At 38.2% G+C, this 27,697-nt stretch overlaps 1 protein-coding gene and 1 long non-coding RNA gene across 3 annotated transcripts; one reads left to right on the top strand and one right to left on the bottom strand.

The window, feature by feature from the left end:
- Positions 1 to 2,273: 2,273 nt before the first annotated feature.
- On the top strand, positions 2,274 to 17,583 carry DIP-delta (Dpr-interacting protein delta). Of its 2 annotated transcripts, none has more exons than XM_070285771.1 (11): positions 2,274 to 2,757; positions 4,771 to 4,877; positions 6,230 to 6,434; positions 6,487 to 6,648; positions 6,870 to 6,998; positions 9,060 to 9,150; positions 9,941 to 10,024; positions 10,310 to 10,419; positions 11,570 to 11,632; positions 13,593 to 13,877; positions 17,540 to 17,583. In XM_070285771.1, the coding sequence occupies exons 1-11, from the start codon at positions 2,643 to 2,645 to the stop codon at positions 17,566 to 17,568; spliced, it is 1,380 nt and encodes a 459-aa protein (XP_070141872.1). In that variant the 5' UTR covers positions 2,274 to 2,642; the 3' UTR covers positions 17,569 to 17,583. The 2 variants fall into 2 exon arrangements, with proteins under 2 accessions (XP_070141872.1, XP_017038278.1); XM_017182789.3 differs by lacking the exon at positions 17,540 to 17,583 and adding an exon at positions 13,954 to 16,778.
- LOC138928555 (uncharacterized) lies at positions 6,931 to 9,060 on the bottom strand. The gene is made up of 4 exons (XR_011444972.1): positions 9,025 to 9,060; positions 7,984 to 8,335; positions 7,157 to 7,422; positions 6,931 to 7,071 (listed from the first exon to the last, which is right to left on the bottom strand). It is a non-coding gene; the product is annotated as an uncharacterized lncRNA (long non-coding RNA).
- Positions 17,584 to 27,697: the final 10,114 nt, after the last annotated feature.

The raw sequence follows: 27,697 nt of genomic DNA, 5'->3' as shown, positions 1-27,697 counted from the left end.
ACCAGGCCCTGGCCAATGGGGGGCGTAACGAAAGAGCGGCCAAAAGCCCAGCTAAACAATGTTGTTGGCAATAAAAAATGTCAAAAAAGCACCAGTAAAGGCAACAAAACGCCCATTTTGGGTTCAAAAAGCACATTCACATTCACATCAAGGCCAAAAAGACACGCCCCCTCACACGCACAGTGTATGTGATTTTTGTTTGGGATCTGTATCCTTTTGCTGGTGACACATGTTAATGGTTTGACGGCAATTTCTAGGTCATTTCAATTGATTTTTACGCTTGTCAGGGTTTTTTTCGTTATTTAATTAAAAATAATTGGAAAAAGAAATATAATTGCTATGATAATTAAGAACAATACGTATTTAATATTGACTTATTACTTTCTAAGATGAATAACTTCATTATTGTAATTATTGTTCATAAAAACCTTTTAAAAGAATTATATATTTGTTAACCCCGATAGTTTTTGGAGAAATCCGATTTGTTCTGACATTTTAATTACCAAATAGCTTAAAATATAAAATCCAAATTAATAAATTCAAGAGCATTAATATTTAAATCCTGTGTCAGACAGCGGATATTCAGCTACCAAAAAATGTATCAGCCCAAACAATATTTTTTTTTTTCGGTAGGAATCAAATATTTATATATTGGAGCGGCAATTCAGTTGAGTTGAGTAAGTGGATCAGCGGTATTCCGGTAGCAAGAGAGAAGCTCCCAGGATGAGTCTGGCAACCCAGGAAGCTGATATGGAATGTTCATTCATATTTCATTTTGCGAAATTGTTCGCGACCAAGTCAGTGAGTGCAGCAGAAATGTCAGCCTAACAGTCAGTTAAAGTGCATGGCAATGGAAAAACAAGAAACAAAATTGTTGGTTATACATAAAGACTATAGGATGCTCTTAAAAGATTTCTAGAAAAAGATTTTTCAAAATATAAACATGAAATATTTTTACTTAAATCTCTTCTTCAAAGCAATCTTAAAAGCAAACCTTTTCCACACCCATTAATCCCATCTTATAGGTATATTTAATTACCTCTTAACCAACATACCTTATACTTATACTTAAAAGCCGCAATATGGCAAACTCAATTCTTCCTTCGGAATTCCCTTTGAGCATAAAATGTTAAAAAAAATGCAACAAAGCCCATTGAAGTGCAATGAAAATGCCGTCATATCCCGTTGGTAACAACGGTTACAACTGAAATCAGCGGTCACGATGACGGCGACCGTTAAAAGTAACTGCTACAATGACACAGCCGTTACTGCCGGCCCCATCCCCATCCATCGTATGTAGTAACACACACACACAACGCATTGCCGGGGCCATAAAATAGTAACATCAATGAAACGCATTCATACGTGCCCATATTCGTCTATATGTACATATATCGTACGAACGACGGCTGACCGGAATAAAGTGCTATTAATAATAAATGTTGCATTGGCACAGGGCGAGCCCAGCCAAATGAACTTGGTTTTTGGCCAAGCGGAGTGCCGAAAACAACCAGTCATAACCCTTTCAAAGCAGGGGGATTCCCTGTAGTAAACACCAAGTTGCAATGGTAGCTTTCATTGTTTTCCAGCCTGCAATAAGGGTAATTCGAAGGCAATTTGAAGTTTGCAAATAAACAAGAAGGTTATTAAGGGAATTATATTTGTTAAGTTTTCTAAAAATTACCACTAAATATGAGTAATATGGAATTTAAAGAAAGTTAACTTTTTAAAATTGTAAATTAACAACCATTAAAGGTCAGTGAGTATATAAGACCTTTTGGATATGTACAATATTATGGAATAATATTCTCTTTAAAACCCAAATATTTTAAAGATTTTTACCATTTTTGTATGCATCTAAAAATAATATACAAAATAATATTATACAATTTGAATTCCTAAATCTATGCACAGTTTCATACTCTCAAAAGGTTCAAGTTTATATTTTAGTTTATTTTTCCCAATTAAAAATATCCATTGTTATTAATAACTCAAGGGTATTTTCAGTTTCGATCCATAAATTTACACTTGTGGCTGGTGTAAGTTGTAGTTGTGCAACATACAACATTGTAAAGCCCAGGCAGCAACAATAATAGGAGCAAGGGCAGTAGCAGTAGCAGGAGCCAGAGCAGGAGTACAATAGCAAATGGCAGGACGACTGCCATAATAATAATAAATGCCATAATCCCCTGAAATCGGCGTTCCTCGGTGGCCATTTCTCCGCTTTCTCCGCGTGTGTTTCCTGCAGTTTTTTATTTTTATTTTCATTGTTTCGTCCGCAGTAACAACAACCGCATCGACAACAACAGAAACAATGGCCAAAGTGCAATTCGACGCGTCAAGTGAATTAAGCGATTTTTAAAGCTTTACGCTAAATGAAATTTGAATTGCCAAAGGGTTCACTTGTGTGTGCAAATTAAATTACGCAAATCAAATAAATGTTTTAACAAAACGAAAGAAAAATAAAGCGAAAAAAAATAAATAAATACTGAGCGTGGAAGAAAAATGAAAAAATAAAAATGTGGCCCAAACAATGCCAACGGCAGTGTGTGTAAATAATTCAACGAATATACATATAAAACATCTATCATAGATAAATACAACGTTTAACGAAGCACAAAAGCAACTAAGAAAATAGTAAAATGTTTATTTTAACAGTAATTAAATTGCTGCTGATAGCACTGAATATATTCCCCAGTCGATTCACAAATCGACGGATTATGTTCCTCATCTATATGACGAATCTGGTGACGCACGGTAAGCTTAGCTCCGATTTCTAAATCACTTTAATTTTTAATTTCAATTAAAATTTATTTAGATTTAATAAGCAGTGTGACTTTATCAGTGGTTTTAAAAATTAATTGATTTACTGTTCGTTGATGTTAGGGTTAGTTTGATGATAAGACAATATTTACATATATTTTTCTATTAGAAAAAAATGAATACAAAATATGTAGGATTTTTATTACAAGTCTTAATAGGTTAATAATTACTTTTTGTTATTTTAATATTAAATCTATATATAATAATAACTACATTAAAAAAAGATATTATTATGTTAAGTTTTCTAGTAAAAGAAGGTACCTAAAATCCTATATATTAACTCTAGGCATTGAGCACATGAGTTCTTCGTTTAATTATGATTTTTGCAATTAAATATTAGCGAATCCTTTTTCAATTTTTTACTATGATTCATATAAATACCTTAAGCTCCTTTTTTTAATAATCTAATTTTAATCAATTTAATGAAACTGCAACCTCTTGAACCTCCCGTATTTCCTTTTCCTTAGCCTCCTTTTTTCTCAAAAATCCTTTAACAAGCTTTTCCATACGCTCGTGTTTCCGCTACCAAATACGTGTTCTTTCGCCATGTTGAAACTGTCAGATCTGGTCATAATTTAATTAAGAAAATGAGACCTCAAAACGTTGGCAACGCCGCTTGTCCTCGCCGGCAACCCAAAACTCTAGCCCCCCCCAAAGCCGTGAACCGTGAGACAGGTGCAGTGCTGGTGCCTACCTACCAGAAGGAGGCGTGGCAGTGAGGGGAGGCGTGTGCCGACTGCACGACGCAGATAACGGGAAACACGGCCCCCATCGGCTTGGTCAGAAGGTAGACCATGTTTTTTTTTATACCAATTACCTACGCAAGAGTGCAAAGGTGTTTTAGAGTATTTAGGGTAGAAAGAAACAGTTATCCGTATTTTATTTTATTTATATATTCTTTAAAATATATCGTAAATATTTATTTATTTAATATTCTAGTTTAAATACAAAATAAATAATTATTTACCTAAATACATAATGTAAATGTGAGATGTACAAGTACAGACGATAAGCTTTTTCTAAAATTTGCTGTAATAGTTTTAGTTAATTTTAAGGTAATAATTCAACTAGTATCTGATCTGAGGTATCCTTGAGTCGAGCGAGAAAATAGACAGCATTTTATTTTCCTTTTTTTTTGTTCAGCACTTCCGCAGCAAAGACAGCGGCACGAACACGAGCTGAATGCATAGAGGAGGAAAATACTCGTGCCAGGACAAAAGCTGCAGCAGCAACAGCAGCAGCAGCCTCAACAGGCTATAACTACGTGCTGCCATTTTCCCCATTTCCCTGGCTTTTCCCCCCATACTATGCCCATTCCCGGGGCCAGATAAAAAATTGCTTTGTTTAATTATTTCATAATGACGCTGCGGCTGCGGCTGCCACTGTTGCTGCTGCTGTTGCTACTGCTACTGCCGTTGCTGTTGATTATATTTGGCCTGTGGGCCAGGGATTTCCGGCAACAGCTGCTATTGCTCCTCCATCAACATTTGCACTTCTTTATTTTTATTACCCGGCACACTCTGCTGGCCTTTAATGACTTCGTTATGGTTGCCATAGCGAAGGCTATGAACTTGCCTTAACCACAAATTATTCATACAGAGTTTCAAGAGTTTTCCACGAAACTATATTTGAGGGAAATGTTCTACAGAACCCAGAAAGGAATTGAGTTATATAATTGAAGAAGAATAAACGAGTTTTTTTAATACATAAGTTATATAAAGAAATAGCTAAGTTTCTAAGATAAGAAGGTATCTTAATAATAATCTTAATGCTCATAATTAATTCCCTTAAAACACCTTCAGATTTGTAATTGAAGAATTATTTAAGCCAGAGGAGTTCATCAAAACTTCTCGTTCCCTTTGCTTAGGCATAGAATTATCCTCCTCCTCCAGTTCCCCCTTTTCACTCATTAACTAACCGACTTTTCCTGGCACTTTCCATTTGCAGTCATGATGGATGAGCCACGCTTCGCCCAACCGATACCAAACGTTACCGTCGCCGTTGGCCGAGATGCCAATCTGCCCTGCGTTGTGGAGCATTTGGGTGGCTACAAGGTGAGAAAATGGGTATGGGGAAAATTCCAGGAAAGGGAAAACGCCCCCAAAGAGAAGGGGCTGTAACCAGACCGAACAAAAGGGGAGGCAGATTATCATAAATCGTGCGTAAACTGAACGCAATGGTCGAACAACAGCCACTTGATAAAGGAGTTGGTTGGTAACCGAGACGGACACTGTCAAAAATCAATTTCACAAATTGCACAAGGACCGAGGCGACGGCTGACTGACTGACTGACAGGCAGGGGAAACCGACTTTAAGGACACTGAATCGGCCGGCTCATCGAAATATTGACCCCAAATCAATGGGGGATTCTGCATTCTGTCTTCCGATGACTTTCAGCTGTCATTAGCAAGTCCAACGTATTGTTTGCCTTTGCTCGCAGCTACAATTTATGAACTGCATATATGCAACTAATCCACAATAAAGCTAAAGACACTCTCCGGACTCGGGGACCTATGGATGCCCTCGACCAAACAAAATGGCTAGAAAATCACTTATCATTTATCTCCCTCAGCTGCTGGCTGGCTAGCGCACACAGCGAGCTCATAACAAATCACAAATATTTACTCGCCATATCAACTTCATATAAAACACTGTCCCCGGGAGTAGCAGCCAGGCTAGGACACGAGTCCTGCTCCTTGGTCTTATTGGACTTTTGTCAACATTGGCCTGGCGGACATAAGGGAAAGTTGGTAGAAAAACGGGGCAGAAAGGCGAGAAACTCATTGCTGTCAGTCCTTGGGCTGAGGGTAAATTTGAAAAGTTTGCAGCTGACCCAAGGCTGGGGAAATCCTTGCAATCCTTCTCGGGATGCATACAGAGAAAAGGAGAAAGGAACATAATATCAAACTTAATTTAAACATATTTTGTTAATAGCTTAAAAACCATTTCAAAGAAATTCTTCATGGAATTTTAGATTTCTTGTATTTAAAATTTGATAGGAGTTTCAGGGCTAGTACAAAGGATAATATCTCACTATTAATGATATCTTGGACAGTATTTTACCATAATTTTTCCCTGTGTACCATATCTTCTGCTTGTCACACGCAAAGGCAAAAACGAAACCCAAAGAAAGTGCGAATAGCAAAGGCGCAAAAAAAAGTGTATTAAAAATGCGGAAACAGCTGTCAGGCTGTCTTTATCCTTGGTCCTGCGTCACAACATGACGTTCATTTATAATGGCAGGACCTCCACACACATGCGTTTAGCAGGGACTCGGACCAAAGGACTCTGAGTGTTTGGACTGTTTGTTAGATCTTTAAGGAGAGACCCTGTGGGGACAGCCGACATTAGCTGGAAATTGACCGAATGATGCGAATCGATTTTTGAAATTGCCTGTTACTCGCAGGTGGCCTGGATTCACATCGACCGGCAAATGATACTGACCATCCACCGACATGTCATTTCGAGGATTCCACGCTATAGCATCACCTACACGGACAACACGTGGCTGCTGCACGTAAACCAGGCCCATCAGGATGATCGCGGCTACTACATGTGCCAGGTCAACACGAATCCAATGATTAGCCAGGTTGGCTACCTACAGGTTGTGGGTAAGTATCATCTTTTAATACCCCGATTTTTCGGTAATTGATATTTTCGCAGTGCCTCCAAACATACTGGACATCGAGAGCACGCCCTCCTCGGTGGCGGTGCGTGAAAATCAAAATATCAACATGACATGCCGAGCCGATGGATTCCCATCACCGAAAATCATTTGGCGGCGTGAGGATGGCGAGGAAATTGCCGTTGAGAAGAAGAAGAAAGGTAGGGGGGATATATTTTCTATTTAAAAACTATTTTTGTAAAGTACAAATCAATATAATTACGTTGGGAGCCAGAAAATATTTTCTAGTAATATTTTCCCCTCTCTCAATATTGCTTTAAGACCATGACAATTTTATTTTAAAAATTCTCTACGCTCTTGGCACGTTTATTTTCATGTCCTGGCCATCCACCTGCATCGTTAATATAAATACCAATACCAGTGCTTGTGTACGATGGCGATGTCCTGCCACTGACCAAAGTAAGTCGCAATGAAATGGGCGCCTATCTGTGCATTGCCACCAACGGAGTGCCGCCCTCGGTGTCCAAGCGGATCATTCTCGACGTGGAGTGTAAGTATTCGATGGCAGAAATGAGGAATGAAAACTATTCCCATAGAGGGGCAATTCGGGTTAGTTTGGTAGTCTGTGGGAATAAGGGCTGCGAATTATATTAGACCGTAGTTGGTGGCGCTTTTGTCAGTTTAGTTGAAACACGCGCGCGCACTTACCGGAACGCGAGGAGGCCATTCATCCAGCCAGGCATCTATCCATCTATCCATCTATGCTAGAAGAGCTCACAGTGGCATACATCCATCGAGCTATCCTGCCATATTCCTTGGTGGAGCTGATGTTGCTACCTGGTGCTCATCAATTTAACTGCACGCTCGTTGCTCCGGCAATGAGTGACAAACGCAGCTAAGCTGCCGCCATCTAATGCAGCTGATATATAACAACGTGTATGTGTATAGAATACACTGAAAGAAAATGGGGAAAGCTAGGAAAAATATAATAAAAATATAGGAAATTTAAATGGTATTTTATATAAGCTCTCTTAGGTTATTATTTTTACAATTTTAATTTAAAACAGCTTAAATACTTAGTAGAAATTTGTGTATATTAGTACATTTTTTAATATAAAAAATCTACATTTTACAGTATTAAAATTAAATAATATTAAATATTTTCATTACAATATTCTCTCATAAAAATGAAATAGAAAGATTCATGCTTTTGAAGCTTTTTAAAGTAGTCAAATGCCTTTTTAAAAAAGTGAAAATCATTATTTAAATAACCATAACTTTATAAAAAAGTATAATACATTTTCCATAATGTAATTTAGTATTAATATTAATTTTTTCTCAGTGACTTTAGTTAGAGAGATACCGTGTCCTGGGCGTAAAAGTTACGCTTCCATTGCACGCCGTGCGCCAGTAAACGCTTGTTAATCCTAACGAGTTTCAGCCAGCCTGGCGCTTTTCCCCCTGTAACTCCTAACTACCCCCGACTACGCCCCTGCCTCCAAGCGCCCCCCTTGACAATAATTCACGTCACGTACCTGCAATAAAGTCACTTGCCGGCGTTGCACGTATGACTTTAACGGCGTTTTTCTGTACCGCCGCACCGTGTATATGTGTGTCAGTGTTTTTCTCTCTATTTTATTATGAACGGTTTTGTGCGTGGCTGAACCGATGGGATGAGGGTGGTGCCAGGGGGGGCGGAGTCGTCCTGGAGCAGAGCCAGCCTCGAATTGCAGGTGTAGTAGGCATTGTCAGGAGCGTTTAAAATTTCCAACAAGCTCGCAGGTCCTTTCAATTTTGTTGCGGGGGTTCGGTTTCGGTTTCATGTTTAGAGTTGGGTTTTGCTGGCTGTAAAATGCGCAACCTAATATACAGTTTCATTGAGGTTGGCTGAAAAAAAGGAAACATATATATATATATATATTCTGTGTTAAGTGAGATGGAAGGCTTAATATATTGGAAAGCACACACAGAGACAAAGACTGATGTTGAACGATTAGGGTTAAGGCAGGGAAAATGGGAGTTTAGTTTGAGTGGAGAAACCTGAAAAAAGGAGATATGTTCTTGAAGATAAAACGTTCATTGAACTTAATTTATAAAATATTGGAATAATAAAGATTTTCATTAAAATTTAATAAGCTCCTCGATCACGAAACAAATGCTTCTTGGAAAACTCTTTTATACCCCGCTTGTGGTAAAGACTAAAGTGACAAACCCATCCACAGCACGTACTTCCGGCTAAACTTAATTTTTTCTACACCAACCCCAACCTCTCCACCCCTCTCGCTTATGCTGACGTGTTGTCTTAGCCATATTGTATATTGCTCCACTGATAGTATATATATATATGTGTTGGCTGTGCGAGTCTCTGCGTCTGAGTTTTCCAGCTTAGTCACTGCACTTTCATTTTAAGCTGGGCAAAAAAAAAAAGTAGAAGAAGAAAACTAACAAAAATGACAGACAGACGGACCCAGAAAACGTTGAACAGGCGTAATGCTGCCGCTTATGCGTGCTTTGCAACGACACCTGAACGCTCTCCCCCAGGTGCCATTTACATTTGCTAACGTTCCATATCATACCTCTCCCTCTCTCTCGTTCCGCTCCTCATCCGCAGTCTCGCCAATGATTTGGGTGCCAAACCAACTTGTTGGCGCTCCATCCGGCACAGATGTAACCATCGATTGCCACACGGAGGCGCATCCCAAGTGAGTCTATTGCCTTTTCCGTTTAATACATTTTTTTTGTGCTGAGAAATTTTGTGTAGCATACATTTAAGGGCTGCCTTTCTGAGACTTGTTTACTTTGTGATTTCTGTTTGGCATATGCTTTTTAAAGTCAAATTATAAATTTTATTTAAATAGAACACTTAATTGTTAAAGCAGATTTATAAATGTAAATATTTTATTTAAGGAATACATTTATTTATAACTTTAAAATGCAAGAAGAACATTTATTCTTAAAGCAGATTTAGAGGTTGATCTTATTTTAATTTTTATAAGTGCAACAATTCTATTAAATGTTAAAGATATGTTTTATAAATTAATATATATATTTTATTGAAATAAATTAATTTTTTTTATATTATATACCGCATAACCTTACTTATTATAATGGGTTTTAAGTCTTTAGCACACTTAATATTAATATTATTTTATTTTCTATAATTTTATTACATTTTTTCAAGTGCATTTCAAACACATGCAATCCCAGCTCCAATTTCCCCTTTCTATTTTCATTGGATTTAACAAATTTTACATTGCACCTGATTGCTGTTAGTTGTGCTGCTTTTTTTTTCTTCCCATAACATATGAGTGTGTGTGTCTCTGTTGAATTTTGCACATTCAATTTCTCTTTGATTTTGTTAAAATATTTACTTTCATTTGAGAATTTGATTAGTTTTCTTGTGCCCAAGTGTGTGTATGTGTGCTGAAACAAATTTTCGTTTACATTCGATTTGAGTTAAACTCGAAATGCTGAAACGTTTCCACCCTGCAGGGCCATCATCTATTGGGTATACAACTCGGTGATGGTATTGCCGAGCAAGAAATATAAAACCGACTACACGGAGAACTCCTATCGGTAAGTCACTTTCAAAAACAAAACAAAAACAGGGATAACAGGGAATAAGCCAAGCTAAGCTAAGAATAAAATAAACTTAAATAAAATACACCATCGAAAATTGTGTTGTTAAATATTTATCAGGCATTTGCACTTGCCTTTGGGGGTCAGGTGCAAGTGCAAATGTTTTCGCCCCCAAAAACCGAAGATAAGCCGCCAAAAGAACACCAGACATATACTTCTATATATGTACACATATGTATATGGGAATATCCTTAAGCTTAACCAGTAACGTATCCTTTGCAGTGCCCACATGAAGCTGACGATAAGAAACCTGCAATATGGTGACTTTGGCAACTATCGATGCATCTCGAAGAATTCGCTGGGGGAAACGGAAGGCTCCATACGTGTTTACGGTAAGTGCATTTGTATTGGTGACTTAAGTGCACTAGTTACAGCAAACACACACACCAGCACAAACAAGGACTGTACACACACACACCACCCGGAGCAATGCAATATCGTGCGCCCTTTGTGGCACAATTTTGCCAAAAGCTTTTACCTATAGACCCGGAATCCACCATCCGGACCTCCATCTCCTCTCCGACATCGTCTCCTTACATGCACTATACGCTGTCCTCCGGAGCGTAAAACTAAACGAGCGTCGGTGGCTGGTGTGTCTGGCCCTATCTGTCCTGTATTTGGCTCCTAGCTTCTCCTGTAGTCCCCCATTCTAGCCTGTATTTTCCACGCCCCTCCGGCAGCATCATCATCCCCCACAGCAGCATGGAGACACATTCACCATAAACGTAAACGGAAAATAAAGGTGAATTTTGGAATTGTTTGACTTTGTATCGTTTGCTAGCCGAAGGACTCGCCTCCAACAAATATACCTACAGATAGCAGCATTTATTTATTTATTTTTTATGCACTTTGCCTGTGTTTTCGGGCTTCTTGTCCTGTTTACAAGTTGCTCCTTCAGGTTGTTGTGCAGATGGCAAATGCTAAGGATCTAAGGATCGTGTGCTAAAGGTCATCGAAACATTTGCTGAACCTTGGGTTTTTTGTTTTTGGATTTAAAAGTAAGATGTTGTTATTAAATAAATGGGATTATTTTAGTTTTGCCCATGCATTTTTTGATTTATTGTTATGTTTAGTGAGGTAAATGTAATTTTATTTATTAAATTATACTATTTTTTGACCTTTTCACTCCATTTAATCAACTCAGAAACCAAAGCTTGACCTTCCAATTAACAAGACTTCAAGCAGCAAAAAGCTCATGTGTTTGTGTGTTGTGTGGCTAAAAGCCTGGCCTTTAACTAAAAGTAAAATTTATTTTATTTATAAACACACACTTTGTGCTGCCGACAAGTGTATGCTTTTGACCTTAGCCACTGGAAACCACTTGACATAGTAAACCAATGGGCAGCAAACCGACATAAATTCCACCCACATAATGTAATGAAAAACCATTTTGTATAATTTTATACTTTCCGTTCACTGTTTGTATGCCTTTCTAATTATTATTATTATTAATTATGCAATGTTATTCAATTCCATTTGCAGAAATACCTTTGCCCTCCACGCCATCCAAGCAGGTCACCCACACCACCGTCGAGTCCAGGGAGAGTAAGTATAGTATCAGTCGGTTCCCGGTGAAGCTGGGGGTTTCCAGAGTGGGTTTTTTGGGGAAGTGCAGGGGAAGTGCACAGAATGCTTCGTATTTGTGCTTAACACATTCAGTGTTGAGCGTGAAAGTCACACCACACACACACACACATAGGACATGGGGAAGGATACAGGATACGGCGAGCCACAAACAAAACTGCGAAAGTAGCAGCTAAGCCAGACAGATCCACAAAAACGGGGAGGCACAGGGGGAATATGGGGGATACGAGGGAGGCTATGATATGCACGGGCTAGGTGGAGAAAGAGGGAGTGGCTAGGGGGGTAGAGACACGCCCACAAAGAGATAAAGTAAAGCACTTTTGACTATTTCAGCGACGGGGTTTTCCACTTTTCGCCACTCACACGCAGAGAAAAAAACATCTTAAGCTTTGTTAATTTATAAAAATTCATAAAATAAAATAATAATAAATTATTTTTAGCTAAATTATTGATGATATTTATAAAGAATTTTAAACTAATTAAGTTTTTTTTAATTAGTAAACAACATTAAATACAACTAGAAAGAAAACTAACTTTTTTCATAACTAAGCCAAAAATGCATTAATTTCGATTCGGAAAGCAGTTTTGTGTCAGTTTTTATTAATTTGAAAAAAACTGCATACCAAATTTAAAATTTTAAGAAATAAAAATTTTGGGCCATTTTTGCTAATTTTAATGATATCAAATTTCGCAAAATTGGCAAAAAATCGATTTCTTCCGGACATATCTAGAAAGATTCCCCTGTTGACGCTGATCAAGAATATATATGGTTTATGGGGTCGGAAATGATTCCTTGACTTAGAAAAATATTATTTTGTATTATAAAATCGGATTTTTTATATTAAAAAACTTCTTGATTATTTTTTAAATTAAAAATATCATAACTCGGCCAAAAGAACATTAATTTTAAATCGGAAAACTGTTCTGTGCAAGATTTTCTACAGTTAATAAATCTGCATACTTCATTTAAAAATTTTGAAAATTCAATTTTTTATCAAAATTAAAAATTTTAATGATGTAACCCCTTATAAAATTTCGCAAAAATGGCCAAAAAATCGATTTCTTCCTGGCATATCTAGAAAGATTCCCCTGTTGATGCTGATCAAGAATATATATACTTTATAGGGTCGGAAAGGTCTCCTTCACTGCGTTGCAAACTTCTGACTGAAATTCTAATACCCTGCAAGGGTATAAATATTTTTCAGTGTGAACTTTTTCGCAAACTCTTGTTGAAATTCAAGTCGAGCAGAAAAGTACACACTCTTTCAAGTCTCTGTCCGTGTCCGGGCCGGTGTCCTTTTTCCGCTACCATGTCCGTGTGCTGGCTGTGGGCAAAGCAATATGCTGGGGATTATGCCTGCGACGGAGGAGGATTTTCGGGGGCATTAGGTTGGAAACACATTTGAAACACTGCCGCAGACGCTGAGCCCGGGAGCCGGCGCGAGCTGAAGCTAAAGCTGGAGCTGGAGAGCGGGGCAAAAGACCAAACATATTTTATTTAAAGTGACTGGCAAAGCAACGCGCGAGCAATGCAACGGAACCTAATCCAGGAGTCAGCCAACAAAGGATGTTATTGTTTGTGTGTACCGGGTGTGTGTGCTGTGTCCTGTGTGTGTGTGAAGTGTAGTGTGTCAATGCCCAAGTGTGTGGATAGTGTGTGTGTGTGGGCGAAATAAATTTTTTGTATCGCAGCCAAGATTTCCAGGCAATTTAACTTGAAAACCATGTCGGTCTGGGGTTAAGTTTTGTTTAAGAGTCCGCAACTTTTACTAGTCAATAGTGACCCACTGTGGACAGCCAAAAGGGTGAAATTCAAACGGCTTTCTTGGGTTAAAATCTTCTTACAGTTGAACTCTGTACCCACTTTTAACCCACTGTATACTGAAGTATTAATATATATCATTATACACTTAATCTGCAGACAATATCATACCCTCATCACGCAACGACACAACGAAGGCCCTGCAAACGGATGTGGGATATGCCATGAAGAACGATTTATATCCCGGCTCAGCCTCATCCTCGTCCTCTGGAGTTGGGGCCAGCTCCTCGGCGGCCTCGTCCTCGACCTCGATGCAGACCTCTGCCCTGCCCGGAGGAGCGGCGGGCAACAGCCTGTCGTCCTTGGGCACCAAGGGCTCCCTGGCGACAGGGAAGAGCACGTTCGATGCGGATCGACCACCGAATCAGTATGCCTCGTCAGTGGGTGAGTGTCCCATAGAGTACTACTGAAGTTCCCCTTCGCCTACAATCCCTATATATATAAATCATACTTTCTACAGCTGCCCCTGGGCTTCATAGAGCACTGCTCAGCTGCTCGCTGCTCCTGGGCTCTGGATTCTATCTGGCCCAGCTCTGAAATCAATAAATCGCTTGAGTTACTCAATAAGCATTTCCAAAATGCAGCCAAAGGGGGTCTAGAAACGGGGCGGGGTTTAGTTTAGGTACATCAACATATTTCATAGCTGAAAGTATATCAAAAACAAATAATATGAAAAACAAAAAATGCTTCAAACTTGGCTCACTTCAAAGCTATAGGAATTTGTAAAATTATATAAAAAGAAAAAGGAAAACCAAAAGGGAAAAGTATTTCGCAAAACAATAAAATGCTCATTGTATGTATAGTATTTATAAAATTGTAAGCTTAAGATAAATCATTCAACCACAAAACGAAGGAAGTGTTGAAATTTAAAAAATAATTGTAAAATATATGGATTACAAAATTAAAATTGGTAAGAAATATCATTTTATTTTGTTTTAAGGAGAGTCAAAAAGCCAAGCTTTGAAAAGGATTTTTTATGAATTTAAATATTTTAACTTCAGAGAATTTTACTATATCCTTTATAAACATATCACAAGCAAAAACCCTCAGTTTTAAATAAAAACATATCCCAAATTCATATCGTTTTATAAGAAATACAAAATTTGTATTATTTCTTTAAACATTTCATTACTTTTTTTGTTTTCTTGCCTAGTTGTTTAATATATTTTCTAGAGATTTTCATTTTTTTCTGTCTCTTACCTTTACTCCTAATTAATTTTCGATCAACTGCAGCGCAATTATAAATATTAAAAGCTGCACAGCAATTAAAAAGAATTTCATATACCAAACCCCACCGCTAAAGTCAAGCGCATTTCTTCGTTCAATCCGTGACAAACTTTTCACAACCCCTTTACCGGGCAGCCAGCAAAAAAAAAAATTCCAATTTATTTAATGAAAGAAAAAGTCGACGGCCTGTCATGCCAATCCGCCCAGATCGGCGGCTTCGGAACGCCTTAAAAATGTCATTCATTTTAACACAGTTTCGTTCGCTGCCTCTGTTCTATCGTTGAGTAAAAATTTGCAATAATAATTTGCAATGCCTTGATTCCGTTTCCCGGGCTTCCGTTTCGTCATTGTCAGCTCTCCTGCACGACGCCGGCTCTTGTGCGTTGTGCGCTTCCATCACTTTTTAATAAATGTGCATGCTAATTATATTATTACTCATACGACCCGTTGCCATGTGTCCTGTCTGCTGGGCCTCACCTTTTGAAGCCATCCATACCCCAACTCTCCGAGCTCCTCTCTCCGGCCTCCGTGCGAAATACTTGCAATTAATTTCAGCATAAAATTGCGTGGCCTGCGGTCTCCTGGCCCCGCACAATGACACACAGTTAACATGTCCAATTTATTGGCCATAACTCATGCCCGGGAGCCCATGGCCAAGGAGCGAGTGAGACGGGACAGGACTGGGACAGGGACGGAGACGGAGACAGACTATCGACGGGGCAAAGAAAAATGACATTAAGGCCAGAAGATATATGGCACATTTGCATATATACGTACATAGGTTCGTGTGTATATGTATAAACAGCACGGTTGCAGGGTTAAAGGCAGGCCAATTTACTGCATTTATGCCTCTCCGTCATCGCTGCACGATTTTAATAATTCAACTTGTGTTGCATAAAGTTTGCATTGACATATAAACATAATGAACGATGGAAAACCGCATGCGAAATTGCCTTTCTCCGGCGTGGCGAGGGACCCTTTCGTTTATTAACGTTGTTAATGCCGAAAAGGAGAAAAGCACATTCAGCGCGCAAAATATTGATAATCAACATTGTGCATGGCGCCCCCGGATGTGTCGACGGTTCCACAATAACAAAATTAATGTATTTTATTTAATTCCCCCCTCAGCTGGGGCTTCGAATAAGGTCGCCTGTGCAGTTAACTTGAACAATGCAGCTAATTAAGCATTATAAATGCAGCTGGCAAGATGGCAGGCCAAGGATATGTCCCTCTATCGGGTAACGCCCTAGGGAGTCGTAGATTTTGCAACTGGCGCAGATTTATATTTATATTTTTTATTTATTTAAATTGCTTGAATAACAAAGTACCATTTTCGCTAGCTTTAACTCGTTGGGAGTTTTCCAAATTTAACCGCACATTTAATTTTAATTAATAAATTGCTCTAATTAAAATTTCAACTTGTGTTTCTGTTTTATTTTGTGTAAATAAACCCTTTCTTTGGGGATATCATGCAACCAAATATAGCTGTAAATAAATGTTGACCCCTTTAGTTGTGTGTAAATATGAGAAAAGTATAATTAAAACATCAAACACTCAGCATTTCATACAAACAGAATTAAATCAGCCAGTAAATAATTCAAAATACATTAGCCAAGTCCTCTTGAAAAACGAAAAATATTAAACGAAAGCGAAAAAGAATTATGTAAAGTTCATATAACTAGGACCCACATATTTAAGCAAGTAAAACAATAATTATAATTATAATATAAATATATATATTACTTATATAGCCTACTATACAAAGTAATTATATTGTTTGTTGCCTGTATTTGAAAACTTAGCTGAACATCAAATGGATAATATATAATATGTTTAAAGCTTTTTGTGCAAATACGAATATAAGAACGGATGTGTTTTCCTAACGAAAAGATGGTATTGTGTAAAAAACTGTAAGAGAGACGGAAGTCAAATGAAAAAGAGTATTTACTTTGATGCGTTGGTATTCTAAATTAATTTATTCATTTAAGGAGTATATTTTTAAATCAAGCCTTATTTTATTTAAAGTTTCTCATGAAAGAGAAATTACATCTATAATTCTTAACTAAAACTAAATTCTCTTTAATTTAAATTTATATAATTTTATTATTTTACAAAAGTTACAAATGAAAATGAGCTGAGTTATCAACGCTAAACTATTGTAAAATAAACAATCTCAAAACAAAACAAAAATAAAAGGGCCATAAGCTAAATAAAACAAATTTGCATTTAAGATTGACAGAATTAAATTGTAAGCAGTTATATAATTATGCGATAATAATTAAATAATAAAACTTTAGGTTGATTGATACCACAACACAAAAAAAAAAAAAGCGAACCGAACAAAACAAACAAAGTAAATGAACATAAATAACTGTTGTTTCATTAAACCATTTGCATTTAATTTTAGCTCTCAATTACATGGCCGAATGCCCAGCGCTGTTGGCTTTGGTTTTGGTTTGGTATTTATGCAAATTTCCTGTTTTTCGGGGTTTGACATTCGGCCATTGGGTTTCGCCGCAGTCGAAAAAAAAGCAAACAACGTTAATGAGCGCGCTTATTTACAGGAGCAGCTATATCAACATACACACACACATGTACACTGGAACAAAAATTCTACGAGTTTATAATATATAAGATTTATTTAGCAGAGAACTATAACCTATTTGTCTCAGTGCTGAGCCGGCATACCGCCAAAACCTCGGTGTGCGTCTACTAATTGTTTGAGTCACGCAAACAAATTTCACACAAAATATGCTAAATACTTTCAGGGGGCCCCCCGCACAAGAAAAATGTTTAATAATTTAATGTTATTTGCATAGATTTCAGCAGCTTGAGCGTTGACGTTTAGCAATTAACCTCGACACGCACCTACCGATAGTCTAAGGGAACCTAAAAGGATCAGAGATGGTGCTTACTAAAAAGGAAATAAGGTACCTAAGGAGGGTACAAGAAAAATATATAAAAATATAATAATTTAGAAAGGTATTTCTGCTACTTAAAAGAAGTTTTTTGTCTATTAAAGAAAGCATTTATAATGTTTCCCTCAATAAAGAATAATATTTTTTGAATCTTTACAAATTAATACACAAATTTTCTACCCAATTAAGGCACTTAAAAGTGGTACCCAGCCACAGCTCAGCACTCAGGATGACAAAACGTTTCTGTGGCGTACCCCGCTGCGTATACGCAATATTTCCATAACATTTCTGAGGTTCCTCACACATCTGCGGGGTAAACCACTTGGGCACACTAACATTATCATAATTACACGGCTTGTGGGGATGGAGGGGAAATGTTGGGAGATTCTCAGAGCCGGAGACACCTTGCACTCTTATCTGAAATGCCTGCTTTGCGGCACTCGAGAAACTTTTCAAAAGTCATTTAAATTATGCGCACAAAAGCGCGAAAATTATGCCATGGCGAGACGGAGATTCAGACGCCACTTACAGCCGCATATAGTCTATATACGTAGGAATATATATATAGGGCGCTGAATAGAGGGAGACAGCAGCAGCGGAAACCACATTTGTCGGCAAAGTTTTGCCTACAGCCGACACTCGCATCCGCATTGCAAAAATAGTTGAGTGCAAAAGCGTGGAGCACACTTAAGATAAGCTTCGAGCGCAAAACTTTCATCTTACAAATGCCATGCGCCCCTCCCCTGCTGAGGCCCCCCCTTCTACGCCTGTGGCCCTTTGAGAACGCATTCAACAAATTAATTCTGTGCCCGCTGTCTCTGGCTTTGTCGCTGCAGGAAATATGTTTAATTTCATTTAAATGCAGTAAGTGCAACACTTTGGTTAGCTTTCGCCAGCGCTGAATGAAGTGTGGACAGACGGGAGGGGAAGGATGTTCCCTGATAGAAATCTTTTTGCAGGAAGTTTTCTTCTTGGTTACTTTGGTTAGCACTTTGTGCGGGTTTCGTTGAAATCTCGGCAAAGGTCTTTCATTTTTTTTCAGGGAAAAATCTCAACATGTGTACGACTTTGGCTGAGGCTTAAAGGAGGTGTAAGGAGGCGTTAATGAGCATGTAATGGGTAAACTTTTGGAAAATGGTATAATTAAATTTTAACTTAAGTTTGGTTGTCAGAAAAAATTAAAATAGATTTTTAGGTGAGGTTGATGTCTTGTTGAAACTAGCTTAGCCTCTTGAAATTTCTTGTAATAAAAGAATACAAATAATAAAATATGTTCAACCATTTAAACCTCCTTAAAATTCTGTTTTCCATCTCTATAAAACTCCCTTAAATCCTATCCATTTTAAACTCACTTACATCGTCATATCCATCATTTCGAGTGCAAATATCCGACCCTTGTTCAGTCCCCCGTCTATTCAAACATGTCAAAGTTCATCAACAACGAAAATCATTACAAAATCTGAGCGCTCCCTCTGCAATTCCAGTTCTCTAGTTCAACTTTCCAAAGTTAGTTTTTGTGTGAACTATTTTGTTCCGTTTTCTTTTTGGCTGTAAACAGTTTCTCCCGCAAATTACAGCTTGAAAATTTCGGGGCCTCCACACACTTGGAGTGCATATATCGGAGATTTGCATGCGGTTCGCTTTTCCTTTTTGTTTTTTTTTTTTTTGAGGGAAAACGCAGGGAGCAGGACTCATCTGTCAGTTTTACATAGTGCACCCCAGAGAAATTTGTGTTTGTTGCATAAAAATTACATCGTACATTGTTCGCGAACGGACTTTGATGGCTGCATGACACCAGCGGAGGGCAGGCAGAGTAACACACACACATCGAGTGTGCGTCTGAGTGTGTGGCTCTGTTTTTGGCATTTCTAAAAATGTTGCAGTGGGGATAGGGACCCATTGATGTGGCTGCTGTGACAACAAGCGCGCTGAAACTTGCTGTCCACTTTTTTGTTTCACTTTTTTTTTGCACTCTACCCATTTCTGGGTGTTGTGTGGAGCGAAGGGCAATGACATCATTGCAGTTTTTATCCGGACATTGTGGTCGGAGCGAAATGTCAGCCAGCAGCCACAATTTAAGAGGAAACTGCGGAGTGCCAAGTGGGACGGAGAATGATTTCATTGCCCGGCAGCCAACACGAGTGACAACTTTATGAATCGCATTTCGGTTTTTATTATTAGCATTTATTTAAGGGAGAACGAGTGTACATTTTTAAAGATTTTATTATATTTTAATTAAGAAAATAAGCTAAATATTCTTTAAATTAAATCCCATTTACTATTATTACTATTTATTTTATTGTATTTATAATACTTAAAGAACAGGAGAAGTACATCTTTACAGTCTTTATCAAGTTGTTATTTATTTTTCTATACAAACCTAGCTCTGAATTCTTTAAGTCACAAATATATAGAACCCCAATGCTGTAAAAGGGGGTTCCCTTCTCCTCCTTGACTCATATTTGTTCGACTTTATTTTTTAATTTTCACAACTTTTGACAGCTTTCCAGTTGGTCACGTACGGGGCCAAGTCGAGACTGCCATATATTGGCTACCATACCAAAAGAAAAGGGCAAAGGAATGACTGGCAGTGGAGGGATGACTACAGTGTGCAACAGCTGCCTTTGGCGCACGTGACTGGCCAGGAAGAGAGTCCTGGAGCTAGCGACCTTCGCTACCCCGTTGTCCTGGCAAATTTTAATCAAGTTTTCTCGCCACGCCGCCCGGCACTCGCTGCTCTGTCTATTTAATTGTCAATTTGTTGCGGCGTGCCTCTGACGACCAACGACCAACGACGACGACGACTGCCTGTTGCCTGATAAATTATGTTCCACTGAACCGAAATTGCAATTAAGGGGCGGCTACTAAATAGAAAACCAGTGCAGTCGGTTGGCCTCTTGGCCGGGCCAACAACCTTCTGGCCAGAAGCAAGCTCACTCAGGCATTCTTATCTCTCGTTTGGGCGGTTCAGTTATCTTGTCTTAATGATTCCATTGTCAAAGCCATTGGCTACGGAAATTGTGTACACAAATTTAAATATTCAACAGGATATTGCATGAAATATACATAAGCCAGATGCACACACACACACACACACAGCAGGGAAAATGAACTGACCAAACTGGACTGCAGGCGACAAAATCTGGTTGTGCGTAAATAACTTTCAGTTTGATGTTCTTACAAATTATTCTGACAGCATTTCTTATGCTCCTAATCTCAGATTTTATTCCACAAAGTTTTCTTTCTTAGTTTGTGATATTTTTTGTGTATAGAAAAACTAGGTTTGCTTTTCTTTCGAATGCGTTATTTGTTTTTATAAAACCATGATTGCATAAATTAAAGCAAATAAATTAAAGAAGAGTTAAGAGAAAAGATTAGGAGGGAAAGAAAACTACTTAAAAATCCATTAAAAACTCCTTTAAAGTGAAAGCTAAGCAACCACAAGTACAGAAGAAAAAAGAAAGGACTTTTCACAATCCTAGATATAAAGAAAAATTAATTTAAATTAAAGTTATAAACTCATGTTAGCCCTAATTATTATTAACTGTAGATATGCGAATATTTCCTCATGCTTCTATCCTCTAAGGACACAGAATTCATTCTCAATGCATTAATTTTAATCCTGTTCCTGTAGTCACAACTGTTTCAGCATTGATTAGCCTGAAAAAAAACTCCATGCCTTCCTTAAGACGTATCCACGCTTCCCAGGAGGTTGGCCATAACAAATGCCATTCATTTCCGATTCCCAGCCTGCACTGCTCAAGTGTCCTGGGAGCCGGCGGCTATCATTGGTCCTGCAGAAGCTCCGAGTATTGTATTATTTAGTCCTCAAACTCCAAGTGCCTGGCTGGCATTGACTTTGACAAGTTGGCCGCCGTTTGAGCGGCATTCGTTTGTTTTAATCTCTTTGGTGTTCTGGTCTCGGTTTTGGCCATGGTCACCGGGGAGCTGGCTGCCTTTTCAAGTTCCCTCTAATGCAAGTTGAAAACTTTTTGATGGTGAAATCACTTGATGCTCTTTGCCAGGATCACAACGGCCACCGTGGTGATGATGATGATGCCCGGCTCATAAACTTTTACGCGCTCATTTTCGCTTGGAAAGCCCCGTCTCTCTTTTCGACTTTGTGAGGTTTGTTTTGTCGCCAAAAAAAAAAAATAGAAGATACAAACTCGAAACACAAAATAGCCTTTCATTGTCTGGCATAGGAATGTCAATAAAATAAATACTGTTGACGCAGCGCGGTTATTTCCCAAACACAATCTCCATTACGGCATTTACATTCGCCTCTGAGCGCGTCCTTTTCGTCCTGGCTGCCAAAACACGTTTGTTGACTCTCTGAGTGGCTGTATTTGACTTTAAGCGGCGCAAAGATAAAGACATTTGATGCCAGACATCGTCTAACTCGAGGGGGGGTTGGCTTCACCAGCACTTGTGGGTCATTGTCATTAAGTTACCCGAAATGAAGATGAGTTTTTTTGCCATGCTTAACAGAGTTGGGGATGTTTCTTTTTCCCAGACACATTGACACTGCTGGTCAGGGTTTGATAAGAAGGTTTTGATGGAAAGTAAAGGAATTATTGGGTAACCGAATCAAAAGATCTTATCGGGATTCCCACACAACACTTTTGCGTGGACCTTCCCCAGCCCATTAACAACTCATTGTGAGCTTAGTGAACCCTGAACTGAATTTCTATTTAACAGGCTTTACTCTTACACTTGAGAAATGGGGAAAAAATTGTGTTAATTTGGAGTTTTGTGTAATTTTGTTCAGTAAAGTAAAGTAAAGTAAAGTAAAGTAAAACAAACAAAAGTCTCTTAAAAACCTCTTCAATTTATATTTAATAAAATACATTACTTACTATTTTATTACAATAATTTTACTTTAAATTTACAGCTTTACATACTTTTCTTTCCGTGCAGTACTTGTTCTCTGCTGGCTCTTCAGCTTGGTTTGGTTTATCTACTACTTTATTACTGTAAATCCTCAGATAATTTATTTGATTTGTACGCGCGAATCCTCGAAACCCCCCACAAGCTGTGGACCAACAACAGCAACAATGGAAGCAACAGCTGCGTTGATGGAAGGACCTCGCCAGTCTGTGTTTGTTGTGTATGTGTGTGTGTGTGTGGGATGCAAAGGATACAGGGCTGCGGGCAGACTAAGAGGGAGACTCAGCTGAGATGTGGGTGCTGATTTGTATCTGCAAACTGTAAAGTGTATCGTATTACAATCAGATTAAGTTAAAGCCGCCTTATGCATGCCCCTCGTCCTGTCGGCGCCTAAATTGAATTTAAATGTTAAATTGAAACAAAATTGAAAAAGAATTTACATCCCCAGCATGGCGGCTTCTGCTCTATTCTATTTTAAGTAAATTAGGGAACGTCTGCACCCACATGGATTGCAATTTGAGAAGCCTATAAATATTTATTTACAAAACGAAGGCCAAAAACAAACAACTGGCCGAGTGTTTGGGGCTTTGTGGTTAGGTGGGTGTTTTTATGATATATACATATATAATAAGAAGCAGGGCAGACAAGTCTGAGACAAGCTTATTTAAATTCATGGATATTAAAGTCCTTTGAATTGACAAGAGCAACAAGGACTTGGGTCATTAAAGGGGGTTTATTTGCTCAAAAGGAATTTTTATATTAAATTAGATCTATGATGTCTGCTTATTTTTTTATTGAAGTAATATTTAAATTCATTTATTTTATATTTTTATTTAAGGTAAAAATTAGTATAATCATTCGAACTTATTTTCTATAACATCCCCGTATATTTAGGTATAGTTATTCATATTTATTCTTTATATTTAGAGTTATATAAATTTCTAGTTCTGATGATTTCAATAACAATATTAACTAACTATACTACTAGTTAAATTTATGACCATTCATAGTTGAATTCAGGAGCCATTTTAAGGCTTTAAAGTACCTTTTTAACTATCATCTGAATAAGTCTCGATTTTGCTAACAAAATAACTGTTTGTTCAATCAAAATTCCAAGCTTTCCCCATTGAACCGCCACACATTTTCATGTTTTCCCAAAATGACATTAAGCTGCTGGCAATTATTCTATTAAATGCCGCCCCAAACCGCACCAATCATTTTGACAAAAACTGAAAATAGTAAAAAAAGCAGATAACGTATTGGGAAATCAAAGCCAGGGACAATGGACAAAGAGAATTCTGGTTTAGGGCCGTGGTCGTAACTGTTATTCGATTTTGTGTGGCCGCTGGCCAAATGTCTCACAATCGGCAGCGGAAACCGCAAAATGTCAGGCTACCTTTTTCTGGCTATATAGAAACCGGACCCGAATCCAGTCGCCAACTGACAAACCGTCAATTTTATTTTCTTTTTGTCAGGCGGCAGAAACTAATGCCAATAGCTGACAGCCTGTTGTTCTTCGTTTGTGTTTGGCATTTGTGCGATGGTGGTGGCTGTTGACCAATTTGTGGGCCATCATCAAGTGTGAAATTTCCAATTTCCGTCATGGATAGGCCCCTATACTCTCTCCCCACCTACATTCTCCCATTTTCCGCCTGGTTTTCCATATCCCGGCAGCGTTTCTCTCACTTTTCGTTGTTTGGAAACTGCATCCATTCGCATTTGCAGCATCGTTTCGTTGCGTTTTGCTATTTGTCCAAGGCTTTTTGTCTGCCAGTACTCCTCGTCCTGTTTACAGTCAGCCAGCATTGGCCAGCAATAACGATCTATTTGCCCAGCCACTGAAGAGATTTGCAGGGAAAATTGTTAAACACAGTTGTTTATTGTAAATAAATTGTTTCAGTTTTGTTTGCATATTGCTTATGCGAAATGTTTAATGTAGAATGCTTGCTTTTGGTGTGAGTTATGAGCTTAATTACTATATGATTTATATAACTACTTTTTTAATTAATTTTAAATTAAAAAGTGTTAAGGAGATGGATGTTTTTTCTGTATTTAATATAGAAACTTTAGCTCTATTAAATTTTAAATTCATTTACTGACCATCCCATTGACAAGTCTCACTCACAAGCTCATTAGCCTCCCACTCATTTATAAAATCAAATATCATACATTCCAATCAGGCAATGGCCGCCCCAAACCCAAAAGCTTGCCCCCAAAAAGCTGATTTGAATTTAATTAAAAGCGTACAAATTGATTTAGCCCAGTTCAGAAGGAATCTGTGGAGAGGCCATCGGGCAAAAAGGTCAGCAAAAATTTAAAGCCGCTCGCCAGTTAAAGCCACGTAGCTGGTAAGCCGGAGATACTTACCAGCGGAGGAGCCCCTCTCCGCTGTTATTTCAAATTAATTATGCTGAAGCGAAAGTTTAATTGAAGATATTGACGCAGAGCCTGCCAAGTTCCGGGTATAATTACACCTGTCCAAGTTGCCTCCACTTTGTTTCGGGCGCTTTCAATTTCACGAATGATAAAACACAAATTAAGATTACCCCAGGAGGAGCTGAGAGCGAGCTGAGAGAGATTCCCGGATGATGAGCTATACGTATTTAAGTCTGGCATCGAGATGAACCCTCCTTTGAACTTGTATTGGTATCAGTCAATTATTGGCTCTGGCCACATTATCAATAGCTGATTATACGACCCCGCTTTCCTTTTATTTGCTTAAAGCCGCAAAAAGGTCCTGAATGGCATACAATAAACAAGCCCCGAAAGAGGGGAGGGGTCTAGACCTTCAATATTTATCGGTAGTTCCTTTACTTGCATACTCTTTCCGGGGATTATTTTTTTTTTGAGCGAAATATTTGTATAAATTATTTTGGATAAATTTCAGATTAAATTATCAAGCTCTAAAATATATTTAACATTTTAAAGAGCTCTTATTTAATTAGAAATTATTTTTACAATATTACTGTAGCCTCTAAAATTTAATTTAAATAAAAAAAGGCATATATTTAGACGTTCGTTGTTAGAGTATTTAAACCAGCGACCTTAAAATCTATTTTTGTTTCCCCGAATTTCTTCAGTTTCTCCACAGGCATTCAACTAAAATAAAAACCATAAATGGCGGCCGAGGCCAGAGCAGAAAATGGGGAATCCCCCGAATGGGGCATGAGGCAATCAAACAGAAAGGCTGCTGCCTCTGGCCTCAGCGTCTGTCTCAGTCTGCGCATGTGTATGTGTATATATGCCACTGCAAATGGCTGCCGGTTAAATTGGCAACACTTTATCAAAAAATATAAAAAGCACTAAAAGTCAAAACGCATGGCAAACTGTTGGCAGTCAAAAATGGAGGGGGGCAACGAGAACAGAAAAAAAAGAATATATAGAACGCAGAACAGACTGAGCTGAAAAGGGACAGAGTCCAACAGGGCCACGACGACGATGATGATGGCAAAAAGGCTTGCATATAGATTGGCAATAAGGACAAGTTGAATCATCATCCGAGCAGCGGAGCCATCAAAATACCCGCCAGGACGAGCCAGGAGGCCAGCTAGGCAGATAGGCACACACAAAAAATATGCAAATTTTTCGCATAATTCATATGAAATTGTTCTATTTATGAAATGTGACAAAGAAGCAATTTAAACATCCCCTTTTCATGGGCCGTTGTCACAATTTAAAGAGTTGTTTATGCACAGTGCGTGACAGTGGCTAAAGGGAAATATTAAAGTCTAAGCGATGGCTGTTTACCTTTAACTTTTTAAATTTCAATGAATTTATGCATTTTTTCCAATGTTATTACTTTTATATTAAGGAATTCTATAGAAGTTTTTTTAAATTCATGAAATCATAATTTATGATACATTTTTTTAGCTCTGTTTGTTTACGTGGACTCTATTAATTTATTAGTATATGCCATTTGTTGTTTTGCTGAATCCATTCAAATATAAACACAATACTCGGGTTCCTCTTTCATTAACAAATAATTCAGCAATGCTTCATTCTGATCATGAAATGTTTTCCCCTTTTCATTTTTTATGTGGCTGCAATTGTTGTTCTTTGGCCAAGATTGATGGACAGTATTTTTTGCATCCACCAAATGAATGGTGTTCGTTTTTTTTTGCCGTGTGTGCCTGATTGAACAGCAGTGATGAAGTTATATGAAGCATTTTTTTCTGCCAAAGTGTTATATATCGAATTGAATGAGGATATATTTAAAGGGAAATATCTGCATTAAATTGTATACCCACACACAGCAGGCTGAATACAAAATAATTGTGTTAATAAATGTAATAAAGCCATAAACTATGATATCACACAGTGACATAAGAGGAGCTAATTGTATTTTAATCAGTGTAGAAGCATAATTCCCTATTAATACCTCAAGTCTCGGAATCAAAGCCGACAGGGCACTGTAAATTAGTTGAAATTTAATAACCAATACCGGAATCAGATCGATTTTCTGCGCGTAAGCGGATTGTGATAGCGGAAAGTGCTTGGGTTACCAATTAACTTTTATTTGCACTACACTGCGAACCCTCCTCGACCGCAAAGGGCGGATGGATGGCCGGGAAGATGGATGGATAGAAGGAAAGCTGATGCCACGACAGCGAAATCTCCAGACAATGCCAGAGCGCAAAATGTAAATTATTCAAAAGGTATATCTCGCTCTGCCGGAGGAGAATATGGGGCTGCGATGGATGTCATTTCCTACAGTGGAATGGAAATTCTCATCCAGAGGCAGCCCCAAAAGCGCAGAAAAGAAGGATGGCAGACTTGAAAAGTGCCTCGGCGAATGCATTAAATTCAGTTTTCATGCAACTGAGACAACAGTTGAGTAAATTATGGCAACGAGCTGCCGCCAACTATCCAAGAGCAGCGCAAGTTTGCAAAAACCAAGAGGTTTGGCCAAAAGGACGAGGCAGGAGCCGCAGGAGAGCAGAGTGCCAGGCGCGTTGGCAGACTCTGTTTGGTCTGCTGAAATTTTTATGAAGCGTGTTGAGTTTTCTTAAAAAAAAGGGTATTTTTTGGTTTTCTGGTCACCATGAGATGGGCAACTTAAAGCTGATAACCTTTTTTTTAAGTCAGCAATAAGGAACAGAAATATTAAAATGCAGAAAAACATGGATCAAGAGTTTTAAATCATATTTTTAATGTAGACTTTTCAAAATA

Source organism: Drosophila kikkawai, chromosome 3L (assembly GCF_030179895.1).
Source record: "Drosophila kikkawai strain 14028-0561.14 chromosome 3L, DkikHiC1v2, whole genome shotgun sequence".
NCBI lineage: Eukaryota > Metazoa > Arthropoda > Insecta > Diptera > Drosophilidae > Drosophila > Drosophila kikkawai.
Note: the sequence above shows the minus strand (reverse complement) of the source record. Positions and strands in the feature narration are given on the sequence as shown.